General features: G+C 56.1%; 6 protein-coding genes across 6 annotated transcripts; 5 read left to right on the top strand and 1 right to left on the bottom strand.

Moving 5' to 3' along the window:
* Nucleotides 1–473: 473 nt before the first annotated feature.
* On the top strand, nt 474–4,594 carry B0T15DRAFT_490017 (uncharacterized protein; the record flags this gene model as incomplete). The annotated part of the gene is made up of 7 exons (XM_062866645.1): nt 474–521; nt 574–780; nt 853–1,224; nt 1,274–1,405; nt 1,457–1,682; nt 1,739–3,290; nt 3,430–4,594. The coding sequence occupies 7 exons, from the start codon at nt 474–476 to the stop codon at nt 4,592–4,594; spliced, it is 3,702 nt and encodes a 1,233-aa protein (XP_062727183.1).
* Nucleotides 4,595–5,070: 476 nt separating this feature from the next.
* Nucleotides 5,071–6,549, top strand: B0T15DRAFT_482429 (HAD-like domain-containing protein; the record flags this gene model as incomplete). Its single annotated transcript, XM_062866101.1, has 1 exon — nt 5,071–6,549. One exon carries the CDS (start codon nt 5,071–5,073, stop codon nt 6,547–6,549), a length of 1,479 nt encoding a protein of 492 aa, XP_062727184.1.
* Nucleotides 6,550–7,707: 1,158 nt separating this feature from the next.
* B0T15DRAFT_490019 (uncharacterized protein) lies at nt 7,708–9,895 on the top strand (the record flags this gene model as incomplete). Its single annotated transcript, XM_062866646.1, has 6 exons — nt 7,708–8,341; nt 8,435–8,755; nt 8,826–9,218; nt 9,267–9,394; nt 9,462–9,551; nt 9,605–9,895. 6 exons carry the CDS (start codon nt 7,708–7,710, stop codon nt 9,893–9,895), a joined length of 1,857 nt encoding a protein of 618 aa, XP_062727185.1.
* A 31-nt stretch (nt 9,896–9,926) lies between these two features.
* B0T15DRAFT_490020 (uncharacterized protein) lies at nt 9,927–10,595 on the top strand (the record flags this gene model as incomplete). The annotated part of the gene is made up of 1 exon (XM_062866647.1): nt 9,927–10,595. One exon carries the CDS (start codon nt 9,927–9,929, stop codon nt 10,593–10,595), a length of 669 nt encoding a protein of 222 aa, XP_062727186.1.
* Nucleotides 10,596–12,491: 1,896 nt separating this feature from the next.
* On the top strand, nt 12,492–14,367 carry B0T15DRAFT_507972 (translation elongation factor EF-1 alpha; the record flags this gene model as incomplete). Its single annotated transcript, XM_062867685.1, has 5 exons — nt 12,492–12,496; nt 12,564–12,630; nt 12,702–12,764; nt 13,038–13,176; nt 13,253–14,367. 5 exons carry the CDS (start codon nt 12,492–12,494, stop codon nt 14,365–14,367), a joined length of 1,389 nt encoding a protein of 462 aa, XP_062727187.1.
* Nucleotides 14,368–14,982: 615 nt separating this feature from the next.
* On the bottom strand, nt 14,983–18,025 carry B0T15DRAFT_548895 (mitochondrial inner-membrane-bound regulator-domain-containing protein; the record flags this gene model as incomplete). The annotated part of the gene is made up of 4 exons (XM_062870206.1): nt 16,823–18,025; nt 16,675–16,755; nt 16,480–16,589; nt 14,983–16,419 (listed from the first exon to the last, which is right to left on the bottom strand). The coding sequence occupies exons 1-4, from the start codon at nt 17,805–17,807 to the stop codon at nt 14,983–14,985; spliced, it is 2,613 nt and encodes an 870-aa protein (XP_062727188.1). The 5' UTR covers nt 17,808–18,025.
* Nucleotides 18,026–18,044: the final 19 nt, after the last annotated feature.

Below are 18,044 nucleotides of genomic sequence, written 5' to 3' on the forward strand. Positions count from 1 at the left end.
ACATGTTGCACAGCAGCGCCAAGCGACGGGAATTCGGCTTTGGACCCTGAAGCTAAGATCCAATCAGCCAGAGTCTACGATATGTCAACGCTCTAGGAGACAAACTTCAGCCTGTTTGTACATGCACAGTACGTGTTCCTCCACGAAGAAGGCAGGCTTGAGTACTCCAGCATGACCTCGATTCCAGGTTACTGGTGAGCTACGGGATACATTGCACTCGCCTGAATGAGGTTGATGGGGGCCAAGAGCCATGTCACATTTGCAGCCCATAATGCGCCAATCACAACGGTCGACATCGCCGGCTCCAATTGCCTGCATCTGTACGATGTATATGTGGTACCAAGTTCCTGCAGGTGATGGCAGCCTGATGCATTTCCAGTGTGAGAGTCCGCGAGCGGTTCTCCCATTACAAAGATGTGAGCTGTGCTACTTGAAAGAGAAATCCTTCTGTATGGCATCAAGATCAGCGCGTAATGCCCCTTTTCCACCGCAACAAATCCCCGGCTGAGGGGTCATCGAAGGTTATTGCCGCCAAGGATCCCTCCTTTGAACCTAAGCTGACTTGCCATCCAGCCCTCGCGCCGAAGAGATCAGCTTCTCGGTCTGTTCTCACGGTCTGGATCTCCCTCGTCCTCTTCAACTGCACCCCAGGCCAAAAGCACGAATGGTCCTGCCGTTCCTCAGGTGTCATCCGTGTCGGGTAGTAGCCAGCAATCCCCGAGGCCGACATCGTCCCCTGTGATACAGCGAAATGAGACGCCTGACATCCCTACAGAACTCGTAGGTACAGACCTGTAGACCACGTAGGTTGCCTACCGCGGGACTGTCAGAGTGCTGATAAGGGAACAATAGGGGCAAGATGATGGACCCGTTGGCTCCAAGGATACGCAAGATGTTACAAGCGCTGAAACCCCTGTCTCTAAGGATGGCTCGCTAGACCCGGCAGAGTCGACGTATCAAAGTTCGGCGTATCGAGCCGCTTTGTCCACGTTTAGTGCGGATGAAAGGCATAAGCTGGCGCAGCGAGATACCATAAGGAGTCTGTTCCAGCAGCTCAATGAATTGGACGAGGCTCACCTGGAGCAATCGCAGTTTCGGAAAGGAGTGAAGGCAGTGACGCCGCACCTCGAGCGAGTGAATGCTACAATCGACTTCATTAGCCCCTTTGTCAGCATTGAGCCTACCGCGGGGACTGCTATTGGGCTCGTTAAGGCTTCTATATCGGTGGGTCTTCTCCCTCACAGATGATCGTGTGAAGCTCACAGATAGAAAGATTGCCGCCGCGGTATTCGGGCACTTCAATGATATTACCCAGGACATCACAAGCTTCCTTGATCGTATTCCAGCCATCGATCGTTGCGCTGAGGTTGTCAAAGCTGATGGACGAATGCCCGCTATCCACGACGTGAGGCTCCCCGTATTCGTCTTATGCAGTACGGTACTAATCGCTCTGTAGGCCTTGGTAAACGTATACAAGGTCCTGCTGGAGTTCTATTTGGCGATCGTGACCTTGTTTGAGGACCGGCGGTTTGTCCTGCGCGCTGCATCACAACTCCTGAACAATGAAGTCAAGGGCATTGTCTCATCCTTTAAAAACCACGTCGACCTCCTTTCCAGCCTTCTTGAAGCTGAGGGCTTCGCCTCGACCCAAGAGATCAAAGATGAGCTCCTCGAGACCAAGAGTACGTTCCCAGCCGTAAGCGTTGAGTTGAATGCCACTGAAACATTGCTGGGCCAGTCCGCGAAACACTCGAGCGCAACGCGAATGGATTGTCCTATCGCAACGATCTCAAAAGGCGGGCTGACGATGCCTGCAGCTGGATTATATCCGACGACTCCTTCTCCGTCTGGGTGAATTCGCGCGAATCGAGCCTCTTGGCCCTGTTTGGCAATATGGGCTTCGGGAAGACAATGACAACAGCCTTTGTCGCAGACACCTTGGAACAGCGACATCTCACGGTGTGTGATTATTACTGCAAAGACGAACAGGAGACAACGAAGCTTGGGAACATCTACCGCAACATCCTGGCGCAAATCCTCAGGCAAAAGCCCAGTCTCAAACGACGCTTTGGGGACTGGTACGACAACGAGAGCACAAGGGGTACAGACCCAACGCATTTCGACGACAAATTGCGCAAGTTATTGTACGAACTCATTTCGTCATTCTCGACGCCGCTTTTTATCGTGTTGGATGCGCTCGACGAGTGCGAGGCCGGTCCTCGAAAGGAGCTATTGTCCCTGTTTGGAGAGCTGATGAGAGATAACGCGCGGCTGAAGGTGTTCGTATCCTCGAGATACAATGACGCCGTCGAGGACGATTTGCCATCTAAGTTCACCACCCGGATTGAGTTGCACCCGACCCAGGATAGAGACCGTGCCATCGCCGCATATCTTATCGCTAACACCAATGTTCCCGTCGCATTTCATTCGAGAGTCGTAGAAGAGCTCGCTTCCAGGGCCGATGGGTCGGCCATATGGCTGAAGATTGCCATTGCGTACGTGGCGGCATCACGCATCAAGAGTTCCGAGGGCCTGAGGATCGCCTTGAACCGACTCTCTTCGTCTAAAGGGCTCACCGAATTGTACGGTAATCTCTTCAGCAAAACCTGCGAGATATCGGACAACGAGGCTCTGCTGGGCAGTGCGCTGGAGATCCTGGCTGTTGCCCGACGCCCTCTTACCGAGGAAGAGCTTGCTTATGCCGTCTTCACCCCTGTGGACGAGGATGCTGTGACCCTCTCTGACCTGGGCAAACTTGCTTCCAGCATCGACCTACTCAGCCTCGTTCGTCCGTTTGTCACCGCTACGGAAGGAGAAGGCGGGAAGAGTACACGGTTACGTCTCTTGCATCAATCTCTCAAAGATCTCCTCCTTACAGCTCCACCGTCGGAGTGGTGCTCTGCGAAAGAGGTGGCCACGCGAAAGAAAGGGGCACGTACTGCCGAGCTGGAGGCGAATCTACTTCAACGTTGTATCGAAAATCTCCTCTTTGAGGAGTGTGGGGAGAGCAGCCTTTATCCGGACCCCGAGAGTGAGGTCGTGTCCCCCGGGCGTCCTGAGTTGTCGCCCGAGCTTCTCGCGGGCTTCGATATATTTGGCGAAGATGAGGAAACCTCCGATTCAAGGTCTCCTTCAGTCGTGGATCCGTCTCAGCTCGGGTTTGGGAGCTTCTTCGCCTACGCTGCCGTCTACTGGACGAGCCATCTTTCTGAAGTGTCACCGGAACGGCGGCCTGATGCTAGGAAGCTGATCGACTTATGTCGAAAGGGATCGGTGCGTCTAGAAAACTGGTATGTCAAATCTAATCTGTTCTTTTCGCCACTCATGGGCTGTCTTGCAAGTCATCTTGCTCCAGTTGACATCGACCTTACTCCTGCCCACGCCAAGGAACACTAGGACAGAAGATGTATAGCTGACGTTGTTCGACAGGGTAGAGCAGTGGCGCCGGCCCTCAGGCTACTATATCCCTGAGCGCGATTTGCCCTTTCGTTCTTTCGAATACGTGGAGGTATCCTCCGGCACTTTCCTCGGTGTCACACTCGCTCATTCGGTTGACCCTCTTGTTGTCACGGCCTTATTCGGGCCCGTGGAATCAGTCACGGACCTACTCAGCATTGATGCCAGCATTTCACCCGTTACACAAAACTCTGCATGGACATACGCCGGGATCTTGCTGCGTCGGCATTACTACTCAGCCCTCAAACTTCTCATTCGACATACGGCCCTCAAATCGACGCTCTGCTCGGCCAAATTCTTTTACGCGGTACTAGACAGATTGAATGACGGAGAAGAAAGCCATACAATAAGACCAGAACTGGAAGAATTTATAGAATACCTGATCAGCGAGCTACGCGAGGATCTCCTGGACTTCGGTAACGGTCTCTTCTGCAGGACAGCAGAGTTAGGGTGCCTCATAATGATCAGGATGCTATGGAGTGCGGCCGAGAAAGACGCAGAATTACGGCAGGCTCTCCTAACGCCAACTGCGGGACACCGTGGGAGGAAAGAGAGCTATTACCACCATCAATCCATTGGCTTGGCCGCGTGCAATGGCCATGCCGATGTCGTCCGCTTCCTGTGCCAGCAGCCCGAGCTTGAGCCCCACCTGCGGTACATCAATGGCGCAGGTCTGACCGTCTTCCACCAGGCGATGAGGCTTCTCAACGAGGAGGTCTTGGTAACGTTGACTCGGCACTGGCCAGAAGGGGTCAACATCCGGGATAAGGATGGCAGCACGCCGCTATGCCGTTTTATTGACGACCGTCATCGATCGGACGAAGACCGAGTGATCACATTCACTAGGATCTTTCTGCATCAAGGAAAGGCCGATGCGACCGGCCGCGATGACATCCCGGGGGAGTCGCCGCTGTGCATCGCCGTTCGCCGCGGTCACGTAGCGCTTATGAGGATCCTCGTTGTTGAGGGCGGAGCAGATGTGGCGCAGGTCGTTACGATTGACGAGGCAACAGGAAGACCTGCTCTCGTAAAGGATATCCAGACATATGATGACGACGCGGAGGGGCTACGGGACCGGATGCTGAAGGAGCTGTGTTCTTTGCTTCCACTTGCTGTATCGGTCGAGCATCTCAGCTAAGGGCTCCTTTCCAAGGCAATGAGACGCATTATGCATGTGTCTATGACTTAGGATATCTTCTTTGTACGGTTGAAACCTCCACATGCTGGACAAATGGCGAATGTTTGAAATGGCCCCAGTCTCATGGGGTGCCAATGTGTAAAAAGGGGAATGGTCCCGCTGTCGGGTGTTATTACAAGCCGAGTGTAAGTTGTGTTACTTGTGTAACTTACACTGTTGCAAATGACGGGGCAGTTCAAGTTCCTTGTCCAAGCATGGAAGGCGGGGTGTGCAACCCTGCTGGCGAAACCGACCAGACGAGGTGCATACCCGCCCGGTGCCTTGGAAACACGCCGCGACAATCCGCGGGACCGAGCTTAAAGAGAGCACTATATCCCGCTCGGAAAAGATTCCATTTGTGCGCTGTGGATACTGAACGCAACTGCCTCTCAGTCACAGTCCTGTGTTGGCAAACCGTCCCCTCTCAACTCGCAGAAATGGCTGAAGAAGCAGGCAGCTCCCCAAGGCCGGCTCGGCCGTCAATCGCCGCTGCAATGCGGAGAAGCTCCTACCTGCAGGACCATCAGCAGTACCGCCCGCCGCACAAGCCCGAGAACCACTTCGGGATCGACACCGTGGTTGAGGACCTCCAGACCACCTCTGTCTCGCCGCGTCAAATCACTCACTACAAGGAATTCAAGGGCATACCCTCCCAGGAGAACCCTCCGAAGATTGTCGAAAGCGGCGTGAACCACGAGCTGTCGCACCCCGACTGCACGCCGCGGCCAGGTGCCCACACCAACAGACTCGTTGCAACCCTCTTCTACAAGATGACGGCTCCGAGAGTGTCGAATGCGGTCCCTTCCCCGAGACAGGCTTCTTCCCCGCGGGAGAGCCGGTTCCCTTCCCTCCACGCAACCAACCCCGATATCCCTCCGACCATGGCCCCGAGCAGCAGCCTCGATACCTTCCCGCTCGAGCCTCCCGCTACCGAGCCTGAGCCGCTCGACCATGTGTACGGCTCATACGTGTCGCCCATGTGCATCACCTCCTTCCTCCACCTCATGTCCACCTTCCCGCTGCCCCCGGGCTCGGTCGACCTTGCATCGGCGCACCGCTGTCTGAAACTCGACGACAGCCAAGATCACCATCCTGTCGTCGTCGAGCTGACCGTTTCCCCCGCCCCGTCTCTGGACTATCTCTCCCTAGCCGACTTGCGCAAACACGAGCTCATCTACCGCTTTGAGCGCGAGTGGAACGTCGACGTGGCATTGAGAAGCGACAATCTCTGGCGGCGGTACCCTCGTCTGGTGGTCTTCGACATGGATAGCACCCTTATCACGCAGGAGGTTATTGACCTATTGGCTTCCACCATCAAAAACCCGCCTGATCTTGCTGCCCGCGTGGCTGACATTACACACCGCGCAATGCTTGGCGAGCTGGAGTTCGACTCAGCGTTCCGCGAGCGGGTCAAGCTGCTCACGGGCCTGCCGGGGGACATCTTCCATGAGCTCCGGCCTGTGTTGGAGGTCACCAAGGGTGTCAGACCTCTGCTCAGGGCGCTGAAGAGGTTGGGCGTCAAGACCGCTGTGCTGTCCGGTGGCTTCTTGCCGCTTACGGGCTGGCTGGCGGGCGAGTTGGGGATTGACTACGCCCACGCCAACGAAGTGGTCATTGACGAGGCCACCGGAAGGCTAACTGGCGAAGTGAAAGGCCGCATTGTGGGCAAGGAACGCAAACGGGAGCTCCTCCTCGAGATCGCCGAGAAGGAGGGCATCCCTCTGGAGCAGGTGGTTGCCGTAGGTGACGGAGCCAACGATCTGCTCATGATGGAAGCCGCCGGCTTGGGTGTCGCATGGAACGCGAAGCCCAGAGTGCAGATGGAGGCTAGTGCCCGGCTCAACGGCGACAGCCTATTGGATTTGCTTCACCTCTTTGGCTTCACGGATGAGGAGGTTCAGGAGCTGATTGCTTGAGAGTTGAAAAGCACGTCTGGAATGTTGGGTTACGCTTTTAAGCTTCCATTGCTGTGAGTTAACTTGGGGTAGGGTTAGCATTAGCATACCTGCGGGAATCGCCGCAGTCAAGAAACATGAAGGACATGCAAACCTAGGGTACTACCGTGCTTATTGTTATCAGACGCGACGTCCTCTGGACACTATCGACGTTCGGATAATGACCACGCCGTGTCGAGTTAGCCATGGACTGTCAAGCTCGCTCGGTTTCAGCAGACACCTTAACGGTACCTCGCCGCCAGTTTCGGTGGGAAGCATGAGAGTGATATCTCCTGTCCGAGTATGGGTCAGGCAAAGACAATTGCCTCAGCCATTTCCACGTTGAGGGACTGAGGTTCAGGCAGAGGACAGTACATTCCTCCGGGCCATATCATCCCTGGGTGGAACAGCGCACATCGTTACTGCTCCAACAACTGTCAGCTGCAAGCCTTGCGCCTCCTCGTTTTTCAATGCCAACAAAAAACAAGAAATAGCTCCGTCCGTACTAGCAACTTCCTCTCCGAGGGCATCAGCTCCCTCGACGCTTGACGATCGGGACTTTGCTGAGAGCATCGACATGATAGTTCTCGACTTGTCTAGGCCTACGTCTTCAATTAAAGTCTATACTACTTAAAACCTCTAGCTTTTCCTTATTCGATGCCTAACTTTGATGCAATCGGCAGACGGACGGGAGCTGTTGTGAGTTACGCACTGGCGAAAGCTCCTCGGTCAAATTTTGGACAGATCGGGACCAGCCAGCAACCGCTCAGCGGGGCGTTTTGCAGCCTAGAAGCGGGGCTGCCTGGAGTGCTCGGACGAGCTGGCCTCGCTGGCCCACACAGCATGGCGTCTTTGGAGGTGAGGATTCTTTGCACCATTTAAGCTGCCAATCATATCAGTAGCCCTGACGGCGTATCTTCGGGAATAGATTCGGAGGATTGTTTGCCCCTAACCACGTGCCAACGCGATTATTTTGGGTCGCTGGAGAGTCTCCCCTACGCGCATCGACAGGAACACGCCTCCTGTTTGTCTCCTGGGCTGCCTTGCAAGCCTAACCGCCAGACCCATTATCGGTCGGCACGCGCTCTTTCTCTTTTCTCCCTTTTCTCTCTCTCTGTCTCTCTCTCTCGCCAGCCAGCCATGGAGACGCCCCCCGAATTCCGGCGTTGCGGGCTGTCAGCCAGCGCTGTTGCCGCCGCGTGCGACAAAGCGGCCGAGGACCGGCGCCGTCAGACACCCGATTACGAGCCCTTTGCTGCCGTGCAGAACGCCTACAAGTACTTGTGCGAAGAACTGCATTTGCAATTGGCATCCGACGATGTTGACAAACTTCGGAGCCGCATCACCAACCCCGCGTACCACGAGTGTGAAGCTCGCTTTTTGTGCGACGCACTAGGCAAGGCGATTTTCCAGAACCTGGCGAGGAAACACGCGACAGGCGGCGCACCCACGCTGGATGGCTGGCGAAAGACGTCGAAGGAGAGGAGACGGCTGCTGGCGAAGAACGGAGTCGGCAGTGAGCGACTGGCGAAACTGCGATACCAAATCGACGATTCGGAGTACTGGGAGTTGGAAGCGAAACACCTCAAGCAGATCTGGCCCCTGAAAGAAGAAGAGGCCTGGGAGAAGCGCAGAAAGGCGCTGGCAAAACGCGAGAGGGCCAAGCCCAAGAGGCTGCGATGCGAAGGCTCTCGGCGCTCTTCTCGTCTGCGCGAGCGGGAAGCCCTGGCAGGCCGGACGGGGGTCCCGTCACACAAACGCCGCGGCCAGAGGGGTGCCTGCTAATCAGAAGTACTCTCACCCCATCACAGTGCGGGGTTCGAACTTGGCAACAGGGTCCCAACACTCGCATATAAACGTCCGGGAGTCTCGTCGCAGTGTCCCGCGTCCTCCCTCAGGCTCAACATCCTTCTTCATGACCCTCTTCTTAGAGTACTCACCCTTGGTAATAAACCATGGCTCCTGAGCGTCTCGACCCAGCAACAACCGCCGCCTCCGAACCCACCGCCTTTGACGGACGCAGAGGCTGCCATCGACACGGAGTCGGAGCCGGACACAGACTACGCAACTGACACCGAGTCGGAGCCGGACAAGAAGTCGGGCGACGAGGAAGAAGCGGACGAGGCGGCCAACCTTGACGCCTCCAGCGACGCTCCACAGAACGCTGCTGGGCTACCGGGGAACCTTAGTCGTGTTGCTCTGTTCTTAGGCAACTTCAAAGGGTTCCCGGACATTGCCACGTTTCCTGAAAACCGCAGATACTTGGTCGCGCCCCCGTCCCATCCGCCTGCGAAGTGGAAAGGGTGCATTAAAGGGCGACGTCATTGGGCCCCTTTTGGCCCTACGAGTCGGAGAAGACATGTACGATCCCATGGCCGGCTGGGTGCTTGGTTCCTCGCGTGACGACGACTGTGATCTGCGACTCTCCAAGGACAATCGTTTTGGCGTCAGCAGGAAGCACCTTCGATTTGACTTTGAGCTCGCTTCGAAACGCCCACGCATCACTGTGTCCTCCCGGAATCGCCTGCGCGTTATTGTGCACCAGACCCCTGGGGACCGCGTAGTCATCCTCCAGAAAGGAGAGTTATTGACGATCAGGACCTCGAACCCTATCACCGTTGACTTCAGCTGGCATAGCTTCGAGGCATGGTGTCCAATTATGTCCCCTGATGAAGAAAGCCAGTACTGAAGCTGGTCAGACATCACTTCTGGAAAGTACTTCGCCGCCAAGGAACCGCGTTGGCGAAGCACGGACAGCGCCAGCACGGTCTTAAGTCGATGGGAAGACTACAAGACCCAATACGCATTACTCGAGAAGCTTCGACATGTGAGTTGAACCCTCTATCCTAACATGCTCCCGGCGCTGGATACTAACGAGCTGTTTGCCACACCAGCCGCATATCGTCAAAGTCCTCGAGCTGCTGCTTGACAAGAAGCAACCGCCGTGGCTGATCATGGAATACGTCCAAGATAATCTGGACACTGTCCTGATGGGACTGGAACTCATCGCCTCGTTGTCCTGTCTCAACTCCTACAGGCAGTGGCCTACATACACACGCGGGACTTTGTTCACCTCGACATAAAGCTCTCTAACATTCTTGTTCAATGGGACGGCAACGAACCCGCCGTTAAGCTCGCCGACGTTGACACCACAAGAACCACCAAGACCCTTCCCACCATGACGACCTTCGTCGGCACCCCCGTGCACATGGTTCCGGAGATCTGGAGACACGAGGGACCGTCCGGCAAGCCAACAGATATGTGGACTGTCGGACTCGTGGCACTGCAGCTCTTCACCACCTGGCGATCGGAACAAGATACGTCATAGGTTTATGGAGAGCACGGGATCCGTGCACAATATGCTGGGACGCGACGTCTGGATCAGAGATGTTCTCATGCGCCACATGGCAACAGCGCCTTCCTACATTCAGCCTCTGCTGGAAGCACTGATTCACGAGGGCCCCAAGGCCACATGGACTGCCGACGAGGCCTTTGACTGGATGGAGGAAAACATCAAGAGCCGCAAGGGTCCCAAGAGGAAGCGCGACTCCTCCGTGGGGAGGCTGGAGGCCCCCAGAGAAACCCGGAGCGAGGCACCTAGCTTTAGCTCGGACCTCGCGGAATGGGCTCGGGCCAGCATTCCAGCCGTGTGGGTTCCGCCCTCCCCTGTGGCCGGCTCCGGGTCTTTCCATGGAGAGGAAGGGCCTGCAGGCAAAGACCACGGTTCCCCCGGAACGGACTTCAGCCAAGCCGTGCCACCGTGGCAGCCAAGGCCCAACGTTGCCCCGGAGCCCGTCAGCGGTGGGACAACGCCGACGGAGCGGGCCGGTGCGGTGCCAAGCCCGTCTCTTCCAGACACTCTGCCATGGGGAAGCGTCCCGTCCAGCTCTGACGACGGCAGGGAAGCGACACCGAGCCGGCAGGCCAATTCAATGCCGAGCCCCTCCCTTCCCGACACTGCGCCGTGGGGAAGTGTCCCAGCCACTCCAGCGGACGGCGCGGGTGCGAGCAGCGAAGCTGAGGACTAGAGTACGGTCGGCCAAGGGGATCAGAGCATTCTGCGCGAGCCAGCCGATGGTGGCACATCTCGTTTGCTACGGCTGTGTCGACTCACTGTAACCTACGATCCCGAAACCGGCATTCTCGAAATATACCCCACCTTCATCGTTCGGTCAGACAGACCTGGGCAACCAATTGAGTACTACAACTCTAACATGGGTAGCTTGAACTGGAGGGACAACAGGGAATCGTTCGTGCGAGGTGCTACCGCGTTCAGGGACGCCAGAGATCTAGAGAAGGAAATCCGTGACGGGGCTATCAGGGAGGCGAATCTCAAGGCTCGGGGATTAGGAGCAGGCTTATAGCAAATCCTTCTTCGATTATGGTCAGGATGCTAATAGCATGTGACAAGAGCATATACTAGGCTTCTACGGTATTCGAATTAGCGGCAAGTGGGACTCCAAACGGCAAGAGAACTGATTTGTAAGTTGGAGTTGAGGGCGCCAAGGGCGAAGGTAGGAGATGTGATGGGTGGCTGACAGAGGTGGTCAATGGGGTGGACGCAAGGGGAGTTATTCCTAGGTATGTTATAGTTGTTCTACTGTATATTTACTATCTTATAACCCTGGAACGGCACCTGCTTGAGAGTGAATAACTGTTTAAGTTGATATGAGGGTTGACGTCGAACCAAGCACAATGCAACGCCGTGAGCTAAGCCAACCCTAACCACGTCGTTCCCACATCCCTGTCGGAATTTAGTTGTGGTGTGTCCAGGAATGTTAATAAGGCTTGCTCTAGAGTCACACCAGGCTTGGAATTCCGAATGCTTGAGAGCAGCATGATCATTCGCCAACCTTGATGCTCATTTGTGCCTCTCAATGTCGCGCAGTGGCGCAGAAAGCTACAGTGCATGTATCAACCGAGCAGGGCCTGAAGGCTCCCCAGCGAATCAAGTCGGTGCATGAAGAAATAAGACCAAGCAGCGGCCCAGTTTGCCACAATGGTCGAAGCTACGACGACACCTCCGCGGCAAACAGAGTAGTAATAGGTCGAGGCGCTATGAACTACTCGATACTCGGCCATTGACCGCTGCACCTAAAGGAGTGAGAGACACAATGCTGGGGGTTGGCACTTTGACTCACGCCGCAAGATGATCGGCTCGCATCCAGAATCGTTCACAGCATCGTGAGTCGTGACATCGTCAAGGTTGGGCTGAAAGCGCATGCCTAACCAACAAGATTCTTGCAGTGCCCGGCATGTCCCACTTCTTGATCCACGCGCCATGGCATGCTTTGCAACGGACAGTGGAACCAGGTCGACCAAACCACCAGGACGGAAGAGGGGCTCAAAGAATCGAGGGGCTGAACGTATCGGTCGGTTGCTGGGGTGTCATGGGAGGGGCAGTGAGGAACTGGTAACTTGCGCTTGATCGTTCAAACATCATGAGGAACTGGGGGTATTGTATTTCACAAAAAACGGGCAATCCTATTTTCATCATAATGGAGTACTTATGCGTGGAAATTTGAACCTTATCTTCTCAAAAATCTGATTCTTTTGGTGGGCGCATTGTGTTGCATGCGTATGGCGAGGCCTGATCGCGGGGCTTGGGCGGCAAGGCCGGTCTGAAAGCCGCCGAGATTTGAGGGCTTGCCCCACCAAAGGTTTTTTGTGCCCCGCAACCCACTCGCCCCTCCTCGACCCGCCTTAAAAAGTTCAACCCCTCCTTAAATTTGCTCTACCTTTTCCTTCTTCCCTTCCTCGTCGGCATACCTGATTCAAGCAATCACCTGCCACTTCAAAGTGCGTATCCCATCGTCGCGACGCCTCCATACAACGAGTTCATTTGTATCTGACCTTCTTCTCGCAGCCTTTACTCAAGCGCAAGTCGCCAGTCCTTTCTCAAAAATCAACTCAAAACCGTCAAGATGGGGTAAGTCGCGCCTCCTCGCCGTTCATGCCTGAGCACCGCTTGGGAACATCACTAACTCTATCAACAGCAAGGACGACAAGACCCACATCAACGTGGTCGTTATCGGCCACGTCGACTCTGGCAAGTCCACGACGGTAAGCATCACCATCACTCAATCTTGGGACGCCCGCCCGCTTCACCTGACCAGTAGCTAACAGGCTCACAGACTGGTCACTTGATCTACCAGTGCGGTGGTATCGACAAGCGTACCATCGAGAAGTTCGAGAAGGTCAGTCTTGCGCTCGATTCCTTTTCTCCATTCTTATTCATTTGCCCAAAACCATCCTCCATTTCTGTCTGTCTTTCCGATTTCCCGCTCTGCGATTCTGTCTTTGTGTGTGGCCACCCCTCCCTTATCAAGGCGGGGAGGGGCACAAGACGTAGCAGATAAGCAAATTTTCGTCGAGCACAGACCCGCTCCTCACCCCGCTCTTCGACCCCGCCAAACCCGACGGCCCTGTTGGAATATCGGTGCCAAGGACTGGGCTAACACACACAACAGGAAGCCGCTGAGCTCGGCAAGGGTTCCTTCAAGTATGCGTGGGTTCTTGACAAGCTCAAGGCTGAGCGTGAACGTGGTATCACTATCGATATCGCGCTGTGGAAGTTCGAGACCGAGAACTACATGGTCACCGTCATTGGTACGTGCCGCTCTTGGGGCGCTCTCTGCCGTCAACCCCCTGTGCGCCTACCCCTGCTAACACATGCCGCCCACAGATGCCCCGGGCCATCGTGACTTCATCAAGAACATGATCACTGGTACCTCCCAGGCCGACTGCGCTATTCTCATCATTGCTGCTGGTACTGGTGAGTTCGAGGCTGGTATCTCCAAGGATGGCCAGACTCGTGAGCACGCCCTGCTTGCGTACACCCTTGGTGTCAAGCAGCTCATCGTCGCCATCAACAAGATGGACACCACCCAGTGGTCTGAGGCCCGTTACCAGGAAATCATCAAGGAGACCTCCAACTTCATCAAGAAGGTCGGCTACAACCCGAAGACCGTTCCCTTCGTTCCCATTTCCGGCTTCCACGGCGACAACATGCTCAAGCCCACTGAGAACGCTCCCTGGTACAAGGGCTGGGAGAAGGAGGGCAAGGGTGGCAGCAAGGTCACCGGCAAGACCCTCCTCGAGGCCATTGACGCCATTGAGCCCCCCAAGCGTCCCACCGACAAGCCCCTCCGTCTGCCCCTTCAGGACGTGTACAAGATCGGCGGTATCGGCACGGTCCCCGTCGGCCGTATCGAGACTGGTATTCTGAAGCCCGGTATGGTTGTTACCTTCGCTCCTTCCAACGTCACCACGGAAGTCAAGTCGGTTGAGATGCACCACGAGCAGCTCACTGAGGGTGTTCCTGGCGACAACGTCGGCTTCAACGTGAAGAACGTCTCCGTCAAGGAGATTCGCCGTGGCAACGTCGCCGGTGACTCCAAGAACGACCCCCCTGCTGGTGCCGCTTCTTTCGAGGCCCAGGTCATCGTCCTGAACCACCCTGGTCAGGTCGGTGCTGGCTACGCCCCCGTGCTCGACTGCCACACGGCGCACATTGCCTGCAAGTTCGCTGAGCTCCTGCAGAAGATCGACCGCCGTACTGGTAAGGCTGTCGAGGAGAACCCCAAGTTCATCAAGTCTGGCGACGCCGCCATCGTCAAGATGATTCCCTCGAAGCCCATGTGCGTTGAGGCTTTCACCGAGTACCCCCCTCTCGGTCGTTTCGCCGTCCGTGACATGCGTCAGACCGTCGCTGTCGGTGTCATCAAGAAGGTTGAGAAGGCCGTTGGTGGTTCCGGCAAGGTCACCAAGTCCGCTGCCAAGGCTGCTGGCAAGAAGTAAACAGCTTCTTCCTGATACAGCAAAAAAATTCGCTTCGGGGATTCGGGGCCGCCGAGCTCCTACGAGAGATCGCGTCGCGGGTTTAACCGCAATGCAACGATGCCATGAGCACTCGTCGTTTTGGTATGGGGCACAAATGAGAGGGAATGGTCTGGGTGTTCTTGCATCAAAACTTCTCTCACCATGTGCTTAGTACAAAATAGAGTCTCCTAGAAGTGATCACGAAAGTTACGATTCCCAACCTCTTGTCCTCCAAGAACCTCGTGAAATCATGGTGTGATCATGGCAATTAATCCCCCTTCCACCTCTTGAGGGACTTTCTTACTTCCATTCATGATCCATTCCCGGTCACTAGTATAAGGTGTACAGACAACATGCAGCGAACTCTTCGTGTTGACGGAAGGAGGTCTGCATTGCCACGCTTCGTTTTGAAGTTCCTTCCTTGGGCCAGGTAGATTGAACATTTCTGTGTTCTCGACATCGCTGCGCCAGCATTGTTCTTCGCCTGGTCGCCGAGTAGCCTTTTGACTCTCTACCTATCTTACACAAGTGTTGTATATATGTACATGTACATGTCTTGATATCCTTCTATCATGCAGGATTTCTAACGCGGTTCTATGATCGCTTTGCATGCCATTTCAGGCTTCCTGTCTCGTTGATGATGCCGGACGCAACATGCAGGAACTCTTTCAGCTCGGCGGGCTTGGCTATTGTTTCACCGTCGCCTCCTGTGTTGGCCACGTGATAACGGAATTCGGAGAATTCGCGGGAACGGCGCTGCGATGATCTTCTCTGCATCTCGTCCGCGTCGACTATCGCGTAGCGGTCAAGAGAGTCGATATCGGGCTCGGATTGTGCTGGTGGTGCGGGTTTGGGGGGCTCGACGCGCACCGCTTCCAGCGAGAGCTCGGACCGTTCGCCGCCGCGCCGGCCGCCTTGTATGCTGGTGTACCGCAGCTTGAGGCCCTCGTACTCGGCGGTCACGGTGCGCTGGATCTCGATCGAGGAGAGGTGGTAGTCTACCGCTACTGTGTCATCGGTGCGACCATTGTCCTGGTTCCTCGTGGAAGAGTTGTCGTTGTTTTTGTTTTTGTTGTTGTTGTTGTTAGTAGTAATAGTGGTGACGGGAGAGAGGAGACGTCGCGGAAGACGTACGCCGAGCAGGACGGGCGGGGTACTGAGTTTACCGTCCCATGGGCGCAGCGTGGACTTGGAGATGAAGGTGAGGAGTGACGGAACGTGGTGTTCGATGCTTGCGCCGGGGAGGACGAAGTACCGTTGCTGGACGACGCGTGCGTCGACGGCGGCCGCGGGGAAAAGCACGTCTCCCATGAAGGTATCTGTGATGGCGCGCAGGGACATAAGGCGGATGACCTCCGTGTGGTCGGCTTCGATGCGGAGTTCGAGGTTCGGAGCAGAGGCGATGAGCTCAGGGGAGATCTCGGGAGATGGCGTGAAGCGGATGACGCTTATGGTGTGCCACAAACCTTCTTCTTGGAGGTTGGTGGGTAAGTTCAGGCTGCCGAGGGCGGGCAGTGCAGGGAGGAACGTCCGGGGAAGAGAAGTGTCTAAATGTGATGGAGGTTCGGATACTGATGCTGGAGTGACTGAGGAGAGTTGTTTTCGGCGCGCAAAGACGACATGCCCAAAGACGGCGCTGGTGTCGGTCTGCAGCTCGGAAGACCAGCCAGGAGCGCCGTCTATTTGGTTCTCCTGCCGCATTATAGTATTTTCGGTCCCATTGGTGTAAGGGAGGATATCCGCTGGTATCGCGGCTTGTGTATTGGAGTCCATATTCCAATGAGTCAGATGAGGCAGGGCAACGGTCCAGCGCTCCCACTTCTCGGACCGCTCCTGCCAAGGCAGCATTTGCGCGTGGTTGTTGAGCATTGGGAGGTAGCGGCCTTGGTCGGCGCGACCGCTCGACACTTGTAACGTCGAGGACGCGCGGGGCTTTGGTCCGTATGCATCCCGCAACAACCGCAGCACGGTCTCTGCAGCATTTTCGAGGTCCTCGCTTCGCTCTGGCATGTGAATCCAGGTCACCACAACCTGGGAAGATCGTCAGCCACAAGTACCGACCCGACCTCGAAACGGACGGATTTCGCGTACCTTCCTGCCCGACGGGTCAAGGCGAGTCACCGTGTTGGTTAGGCGCCCAATCTCCTCCAAGAACACCGGGTTGAAGGGGTTCCGGCGAGACGAGATCGACGGAGAAGTCGCTTGTTCGAGCGTTCGAAAGCACATTGTTGACTCGGTCGAGGATCGTTTCGGCCGCGGGCTTGGGGGCCACGATGGAGAGCAAACGAGATTCGCGAATGAGCTTGACCTGTTTCACACGCGCCAGGACTTCCCGCCGCGTGCCTTCAAGCCATCTTCTGTTGCCACCTGTTCAGATCATGGCGTTAGTCTGAGGAGGCAGCTGGAAAGCTGAAAGGGACCCTTTTAAACGTACTGGTCAAGAGGGAGAACTCGACGTCGCTTAGCGTGACACTGACGTGGCCGTCTTTGTCAATGACCTTTTCGTTGGATACACCCCAGCATTCACGCATCAGCCGAACTGCGAGCCTTTCCTTTGGGGGCATGCCCTTGGTGATGTATCCTTCCAGATGTGGCTCGACATCTTCTAGGGCATTCTCAACGAGCGGCACCCAGGGCTGACGCGCCAGCACCCAGGGAGGTTCTTCCAAGCTTTCCTCCACCTCCGCCTCCGCATCCGCTTGCGCCTCCGCCTGCGCCGCCGCGTCCTCCTCCTCTCGTTCAAGCTGCCGTAGCTGCCGGTACTCTCTTATATAGTGCATCAGCTGTGGGTTTGTAAACCCATCGATGAGCATGTGCTTGAGTTTCCTGAATTCTTTGTCTGGGAGAATTTGTGTGTCCTTCGGCTTCAACTCATGTATGTTGAGGAGTACGTCTTCAAGCGCGACATCGGTACTTCCAGTTGGCAGTAAACTGTCCGGGTCGACGGGCGCGCCCGCACTGTCGTCTGAGGCCAGTTGGGAAGGATGCTTCTTTTTCAGAGCCTGCTTCTCCCGCAGCACGATCGCCGACCCAGGCTTTCCGAGAATGTCGACAGAGAGCCCTTCTCGCTCCGGGGCGAGAAGATGGCCACGCGACTTGTATGTCCGGGGTTCGGGTGGAGGCAGCGCAGGGACTGGCCAGAACGGTGTATTGCCTTCACTCTGGTCCTCTGCCTCTATGTCTCTAACGCCGATGAGTTCGGGACTGGGTTCGCCGTCGCTTTCCTCACCATCGCTTTGGCGGCGGGCTTCGTCAAGTTGGGCGAACGGATCGGCCTGGCTGCGTATGAACCGCCGAGTCGCACGAGCAGGCGGGACGGCGATGGCAGGAAACGGGAGCCGCTGAGCGGACGCGGCCAGCTGGAGTCGGCATCTTAGGCAGACAAAGCTGGCGCTTGCCGTCAACCTGCGGCTGAGCATCGAAAAATAGTGATTGAGCGGGCCCGTTGCTGCACCGCCAGGACTTCATCTGTTAGAGTACGCTGTGAAGAGAATCCATGGTCAACCAAGAGCGTGGGTGGACCCCTACTGTCGTCTCTGCGACAAAAGATTTTGGGCGGATCCGTCGCTTCTAGGCCCCCTGTTCTCGGCTCCCGGCAGGCAAACTCACATACAGACGCGACATTGACAAGGGCCGGACGCGGTGCGGACCCCGCG

This window comes from Chaetomium strumarium, assembly GCF_033439665.1.
Source record: "Chaetomium strumarium strain CBS 333.67 chromosome Unknown B0T15scaffold_1, whole genome shotgun sequence".
In the NCBI taxonomy this organism is placed as follows: domain Eukaryota; kingdom Fungi; phylum Ascomycota; class Sordariomycetes; order Sordariales; family Chaetomiaceae; genus Chaetomium; species Chaetomium strumarium.